This window comes from Magnolia sinica, chromosome 17 (genome assembly GCF_029962835.1).
Source record: "Magnolia sinica isolate HGM2019 chromosome 17, MsV1, whole genome shotgun sequence".
Classification (NCBI taxonomy): domain Eukaryota; kingdom Viridiplantae; phylum Streptophyta; class Magnoliopsida; order Magnoliales; family Magnoliaceae; genus Magnolia; species Magnolia sinica.
The window spans coordinates 41,461,951-41,470,226 of NC_080589.1; the positions used below are offsets into that span (position 1 = coordinate 41,461,951).

An 8,276-nucleotide genomic window follows, 5' to 3' on the forward strand; every position below is an offset into this window, starting at 1 on the left:
TTATGGCCCCCAAAAAGTTTGTAATGGTTGATGTTCATTCAATACTATTTCCTGTAATGTGGTCCACTTGAGATTTTTATATACCTCAATTTATTTATTTATTTTTTTGTCTCATGTCATAAAATGATCTATAAAAGCAGATGGACGACATGGATGAAACACATACATCATGTTGGGGCCCACAGAGCACCGACCACCAGCTATTGGCTGGTGGCAGGGGGAGTAGCCAATCCATTTCCATGGTATTGGATGGGAGTAGTCGATGGCATCTCGAGTACCAAGGTGGGTTATCGTAAATCCATCTACCTGGCGCAGGATCCGAGTAGTCCATTCAAAAGACCAACGAAGTCTTCCCAAACATGATTAGATTTCAAACCCGGGATTTCTAAAACCCACTCCCACTAAATCCCACCTAATCCCATGCGCCAAACGCCCCCTAGATGATTTGGAGGCAAACAGTGAGTGGGTTATGGAGACAGAGAATCCAGCTTTTGCCGGCAAGACCCTTACATGGGCCCAAGTTGAAGACGCCGCTTATGGATCAACACCTGGCGAAGGTTCTCAAGGGCAGAGAAGAGGGGCGAGCAGTAGTACGAGCGTTACTAGAACTAAGGACAAGAAGATATTGAGATTGAAGAAGTGCAAGAAGAAGATGCTCGACCATTAGATGCGGATGAGCAACTTGTGTGAACATGATAAAGAAATAAAATAAAATGAAATGTACATTTAATGTAGGGGCATTTTCACACCGGGCTCGAGCAAGGTGTTTGATATCGGTATCGGTGGGCGTAACGGTGCCCACAGTTACCGATACGGATACGCTCCGTATCGGCCGATACGAGGTGTTTAACAGTGCATTTTTTTTTTGGCCAAAAAATTGTGGAAAAATATCAATTAAATCCGGAATATTCTTAATATTCCAAATATGCATTCATTTATAATTTGGAACATTTTATGGTGGTGTAACGGTCCACTCTTTGGTGAGAATGCTATATCGGGTTGTCTGATGGATTTATGAACCTGACAACCTGGAATTAATTGAAAACTTTTTATATTTAGTTTTTCAACTATATAATATCTATATAAATTTATTATAATTAATGTAATACCAAAACATCTTAAAATGGATTTATGAACTTGACAACCTGGAATTAACTGAAAACTTTTTATATTTAGTTTTTCAACTATATAATATCTATATAAATTTACTATAATTAATGTAGTACCGAAACATCTTAAAATTTCAAGTTTTCCTTTTTCATGACTCACATTCATTTCATTTCAATATATAGAGTTTAGGGACTTTTCATATACCTATCAATTTGATATTATTTTCCCCCATAGATCTTTTAAAAAATAAAATTAAATTGGGGTAAATAGTGTTGTTGATTCGGGGACCATTTGATGCCCCAAACTAGCCTCAAATTAATGCAATCTATTGGCACTTATCCCACTAATGGATTGGTGGACATTTATTGGACAGTGAAAAATGAAAAATATCAAATGGTCTTATTTTTAAAAACGAGTGTCTGCAAACTAATGGTGAAAATTGTTCAAACAATTTAATTTTGGGATTGTGACTTAGCAATAATGGTCTCAAAATTTAATTGGTTAATTTTGAGTTGATATATACCTCATGTATAAATTTTTGGGGCCATGTACTGGGGTCCACTCGATTATGTATTATATATCCATGTCATCCATCCATTTTGGCAACTCATTTAAGGGCATTGGAAAAAAATTAAGGTAAATCCAGATCTCAGGTGGACCACTAGTGGGCCAGGCGAGCCACCTCGATGTATTCGTATATCCATGCCATCAATCCGTTTTGCCAACTCATTTCAAGGCATGGTCCAAAAATTCAGGTGGATCTAAATCTTCAGTGGACCACTGGTGAGCATCCCTTTAAAAGCGGGGCCCACCTCAATGCATTTGTTGTATATCCATGTGGTCCATCCTTTTTGCTAACTTATTTCATGGCATGGTCCAAAAAATGAGGCTGATCCAAATCTTAGGTGGACCACAAAAAAGGATTTAATTCCCACTATTAAAAATTGCTTAAGACAATTTTTTTTTTTTTTTTTTTTTTGGGATCAAGCTGTTATTTGTGTTCTCCCTTCATCAAGGTAAGGTCAAGGTCTATGTGACCTCATCGACAGGTTCGATGGAAAATATACATTATATTGGGCCCTAAAAAGATTTTAACGGAGGGCATTCAATCCCAACTCCGTGGTCCAATTGAGATTTGGACCGCTTCATTTCAAGCATCGTGCCTTAAAATGAACTTAAAAAATTATGGACGGCATGGATATACTACACATAAATCAAGGTGGGCCCCACGTAACAAAACAGTGCATGTGTGCAGTGTTGCGTGCACTGCAGACTACAGTGTATATAAACATAAGTGTGTGCCTGTTTCACAGCCACACAGTCCATTTGTTTTTTCTAAAGAAGGAAAAATGAAAAGAAGAGAGAGGGAAACTGAAAAGAGAAGAGGGAAACAAGAGAGAGAGAGAGAGAGAGAGAGAGAGAGAGAGAGAGAGAGCGCCGCAGCCGCAACTGTAGCAACGCCGCAGCCACAGCAATGCCGCAGCTGCAGTCGTAACCCAAAACGAAGAAGAAAAAAAAGATTTTTATTTAAATTTCATTTTTATTTCATTTTTTCCCATTTTCTTTACTGTTATGGGCCGTAACAGTTGTTACGGTACCGTAACAGCCATTACAAACCCAAAAATAGAGGGTGCTTCGTTTCGGGCCGTATCGCGTAATGGTATCAACCGTTACTGTTACGTATCGGCCGAAACGTAACTGATTTTGAATACCCTGGGCTTGAGTGGGGTGGCCTGTGGGATGCAGGGGCACACTCGATGTGGGTGGCCCATGTAACCCATGGATTTGGGGCCTGGGCTATGAGATAAAAGGATTAATTCGCCATGCTCTATTGGTTCCAGCTTTTTGAGCAAGTGGTTAATTGTCCTGCATCAACATTGAAGGAGGTGACTTTGACTTTGACGACGAAGATGGTGGTCATGTGCCACAATGGGAGAGGGAACAATGTATATAGTAGATTAGTGGTTTGTATATTTTATTTATCAATAAAATTATTAACTTTTTATCAGTAGGTTTGTTGAGTTGTTAATTTTTAGTTTTTTACATCTTGTGGTTAATGGCTTATTAACTTATTAGTTAGGTAGTACACATTAGATTAAAAATTGAAATAGATAAACAAAATCAAATTCAAGTAGTTACAGTCTTTATGAAAAAAAGATTTTTTTTCCAAGAGGAAAAAATTGTGCTCGATCGCTTATGTGATTGGCGATCACACATGTATGATCGATTACAATTGTAGGTCCGTAGAAGAGGGCATTTCCATCATGAAGGATTCAATCTAGTCACATGTTCCTGTACGGCTACCTTGTTTCGACTTCACCCTAGTCGAAGACCCCACTGTGGTATGCGCCAATAAGACCACCAGAAGATGTCTGTGGCACTAGTGGTGCACAAAAGTCATGGGTGATCATTGGTCCAATGCTTCAGGCGAAACGAACTCCTAGGGTGTGATGGGCGGTGTGTACATGGCTCGGGTACATATTCAGTGTGGCATGCTAATCCGCGATTAGTAGAGATTCCAACTTCATGTTCTCGAGTTGTAGAGAACAATCCGAGATTCCAACTTCATGTTCTCGAGTTGTAGAGAACAATCCGAACTGAGGCAATCTTTTTGGATATGCTTTGCTTTACAGCCTAGGTTCCCATTGTAATTGCCATTATAGCACATGTGTGGCCCAGCCCATAAGGGTCATGTCCGAATTGCCATTATAGCACATGTGTGGCCCAACCCATAAGGGCCATGCGTACATGACGTCATCGCCACCTTCCTCCAGTATATCACTGGTAGTCCCTCGTGAGTGTGGCATGCACCTTTTTGTTTAATTCAGAGCTGTTTTGGTGGGGAATGCTACTACCACTACGTGCCAAACCACCGGATGCCTCGCCTGAATGTTGAGTCTTCCTCCGCCGTCAACTCAATGTCAGCGTCACGACATGTTGTTGATATTGATTGAGTTGGAGGCAATGTTGTCAAATTGCATATGCGATCATGTGCGATCGCATATGCCTTTGCGCATATGCAATCACACAATTGCATATGCCTTTGCACATATGCAATCGCACAATCGCATATGCGACCACATTTTTTTTTTTTGAAAAATAAAAAAATGGAAAAAATTAAAGAAATTTGTAAAAAACATAAGAAATTAAGGGTGACTTTCCTAAGTTAATAGATAACTAATTTTACATATTTAAAATATATTTGAGAGAAATAAAATCAATTAAACAATGAATTAAACATCAAGTGCTTGAATCTTGATCTTAACTTGAGAGAGAGAGAGAGAGAGAGAGAGAGAGAGAGAGAGAGAGAGAGAGAGAGAGAGAGACCACTTGGAAGTAGGAAATGTAAGAGAAGAAGAGAGTAAAAGAAAGTTATTTTTTTAAAACAAATAAAAGAAAATAAAATAATGTGCCAACTGTTGGCCAATATCCGATCGCATACATTGCATATGCGATCACATATTTTTGCATATGCCACATGCGATCGCATATGTGCCAGATCACATATGCCATGATCACACATGCGATCTGCATATGGATATGCACATATGCGATCACGTATACGCATATGCGGTCGCACATGACAACAATGGTTGGAGGGAATTTCGCTGATTGAATACATATTATGTTATGCAACCAACGTCATCGTTACTGGTACTTTGACTAAACTGTAAGTAGGCATCTGTGGGGCTTGCGGATTCGTGACACTTAACGACTGTGATTTCATAAAGAGTGCTTCGAAAGGCTCCAATTCCCTCTTAATGACAGCACACTCAACGAGTAGCACTGGCATGTCACTTGGCTCCTAAGCTCGCTTCGGTTGCAAAGACTGTCTCAAAACACAAAATAAGGATTTTGCTCGTTATAGGACATCACCAAAATCTCACGACACAAGCTAACGATAGCCATGCAACACTGTAAGGACATGTTTTGTTGTTAATTTGTCCAGGGCTGGTCAGGTTTTGCCTATTGTATCGAATAAAACCACATGCTCCATTGCCTGTGCACGCTCCTGTCAATTCATTCGAGTTTACCTACGTGCCCTTTACGCTCAGTTATTCCAAAGGACACTTGCCCCCACCCCCTCATCTTATTGTGGTTGTTGGCACGGAGTTAGCCGTGGCTTATTCTTCGAGTCCCGTCATGATTGCGCATGGCATTCCCTTCTTCACTAACGTGATATTCTCAGAACACAAAGTAAGGATTTTGCTCGTTATAGGACATCACCAAAATCTCACAACATGAGCTAACGATAGCCGTCCAACACCTGTATGAAAGTCAATACCATCTCCGTAAGGACATGTTTTGTTGTTCATTTGTCCAGGGCTGGTCAGGTTTTGCTGTTGTATCGAATAAAACCACATGTTCCACTGCTTGTGCAGGCTCCTGTCAATTCATTCGAGTTTTAGTCTTGTGAACGTACTCCCTAAGCAGAGTGTTTCACGCATTAGCTGGGCCCCTGATCAGTGTAGACCAAGGGCAAACACTCATTGTTTATGTCATGGACTGTCAGGGTATGTAATCCTGTTTGCTCCCCATGCTTTCTCACCCCAGAATCGATAAGGACCCAAGAGCTGCCTTGGCTTTTGACATTCCTTTGTTGATCTTCGGATATCACCCCTACACATGAAATTCCACTCTTATTATTATTTTTTTATTTTTTTATTTTTTGAAGACACAGGGTGTCCCCACCTCTTTTTTGAAGTGAGACTAGTCCCTGCGGATACATGCAATCACCCATAACCACGTGTATCGGGTAGTAAAGCCAAGGAGGGGAATCGAACCCTCACCTATAGGGAGCAAACCTACGGTGAAGACCATTCGCCCAAACCTCGTTGGGTAAATTCGAAATTCCACTCTTATGTCTCACTCAAGTGAAATTTGAGAGCATTTCACCACTATTTGGCAACTTTCACCTTCAACCCGTTTGCCCAGTTATTCCAAAGAACACTTGCCCCCACCCCCTCATCTTATTGCGGTCGTTGGCACGGAGTTAGCTGGGGCTTCTTCTTTGAGTCTTGTCATGATTGCGCATGGCATTCCCTTCTTCACTAACGCGATATTGTTGGATTGGGCTTTCACCCTTTGTCCAAGAACCCCAACCCCCCCCCCCCAAAGGATCATCTGAAAAGACCAGCTAAGCATCATTGGCTCGGTCAACCTCCACCTGACCAACTATTTAATACTATGCAGGCTCATCAAACAACACTTTTTAGCTTCCTTTAGGACAAAAATTGTGTCAGTAAGGTTTCACTATCCCCTCTCTTCAAGTTTATGGTTTTTTTTTTTTTTTTTCCATGCTCCCTCCTTTTTTCTTCTACTTCATATTATCTTTGAAGGCATTAAGCATAGACAAAATTTTAATATTTCTGCTATGGACTTTCAAAATAGAACTGCTGGTGCACTTTCTGAGGTGCAGACATTAGAAGCCTGAAACTCAATTAGGTCATAAACCTTGCTCGAGTTTGAGCACCATTTTGTGTGTTAATATATATATATATATATATATATATATATATATATATATATATATATATATATATATATATATATATATATGGGAAAAGGTACTGTGCTCGAGCTCACGATAAGCTCCCATGAGGTCGAGCTGTGTGGGCCACACCGTGATGCGTGTCGACCATCAACATCATGCATTTGATGGGTCCCCTTGAAATTATGGGATATCCCAAAAATCAGCCGTATTAGGAACTCAGGTGGGCCATACCATCTAAAATCATGTGAAGACATGCCAAAAACATATAAAAGCACTTGGTGGGGCCCACCTAAAATTGCATGCATCTGAAACTTGGTCTGAACCCTCATCCAAGTGGGACACACATAATGGATGGGCTGGATTTGCAAACCACATCTCGGTGGGCCCAAAAAATGATTATGAATGTTTTAATGGTGCACGGCCCCTCTCAACTTCTGTATGTTGTGTGGCCCACACAAGTCATGGATTGACTTGATTTTTGAGACCTAGGCCCACGATGGAATGGTGCATCTGACTGATGGGGTAGATGTTTGAAACGCATCACGGTGGGGCCCACACAGCTCGACCTCACGGGACGTTCCCATCAGCTCGAGCGCATAGTACCTTTTCCCCATATATATATATATATATATATATATATATATATATATATATATATATATATATATATATATATATATATTAGTTTAACAAATACCAGCACCACCTGGTACTTGATGAATCTGGATCTGTGTTTTTTGTGCATCATTCCGCCCTTGGCTTATTTTCACATATTGGCTTGGATAAACATGTACTTGGAATTTTGAGGCATTGCAGGGTTATGGCCACTACCTGATCCATGAGCAGATGGTGGGGGAGCCTCTCGAAGAAATAATAGGGCAGCTGATGGAGAAGAACACACCAGTGGCAAACCAACTTTTAGAGAGGAAGGGCCTGTATGTCATCCCCATGGCCTTGGCACATGACGCCCTCCAAACCGATTAGATGCTGTTTCTCTCAACAGCCAAAAGCTTGGATTCTCGACTAAACAAATGGATTTCTTTCTTGGTTACTCAAAACTATGCCAACGTTTTGAACTTTGCTCTCATACCACCCCAGACTGAAACTGGTAGCTGGCGAAGTGGAAGTCGAGGCTTTTGACTACTGAGCATTTTTGGGTGATTCGAAAGGTAAAGGAATTTCGGTCATTTTATTTTTTATTAAACAGATGTTGGGTGGCTCGATGCAACAAATACTGAAATGATATATAGCATTTGTGAATAATTCGATTTTGGATTGGTTGATATCACATATACATACACTACATTTCAGTAGTGGATGATGCACCGGCTGGTGTGGTCTTTCTCCATTTGAGCTTTTGATTTTTCAGGGAAGAAAGTCAATCCTTCAATCAGGTGTAGCTTGAACTTTTGTAGTGATTGGTCTGCTTCAGTGGGTGCCATGCATTATGCTGGTAGGTTTTGTTTCCTCATGGGAAAGGAGAAAAACAATGAGTGCCAAATGCTTTTCCAAGGAACTCAAGTGTGACCGAAGTTGTAAGCATGCAAGATCCAAGCTGCTCATCAAGAGGGCATCAACATGTACACACTGGGCCCACGAGCTGGGCCTGTTATCGATCATTCATTTCTTTCATACCCCAACTGTTGGGCAGACCTGCCACCTAAATGGGGGG

General features: G+C 40.7%; 1 protein-coding gene across 6 annotated transcripts in view; it reads left to right on the forward strand.

Moving 5' to 3' along the window:
• LOC131230760 (transcription factor LRL2-like) overlaps positions 1 to 7,922 on the forward strand; it is a 29,202-nt gene extending 21,280 nt beyond the window's left edge. For 4 of the 6 annotated variants that reach the window (XM_058226723.1, XM_058226718.1, XM_058226719.1 and 1 more), the window contains exon 7: positions 7,412 to 7,922. In XM_058226723.1, the coding sequence (XP_058082706.1) occupies positions 7,412 to 7,588 (177 nt within the window). In that variant the 3' untranslated portion in view covers positions 7,589 to 7,922. The remainder of the gene's footprint in view (positions 1 to 7,411) is intronic. The other 2 variants (XM_058226722.1, XM_058226721.1) reach the window with 1 other exon arrangement.
• The last annotated feature ends 354 nt before the right edge of the window (positions 7,923 to 8,276 follow it).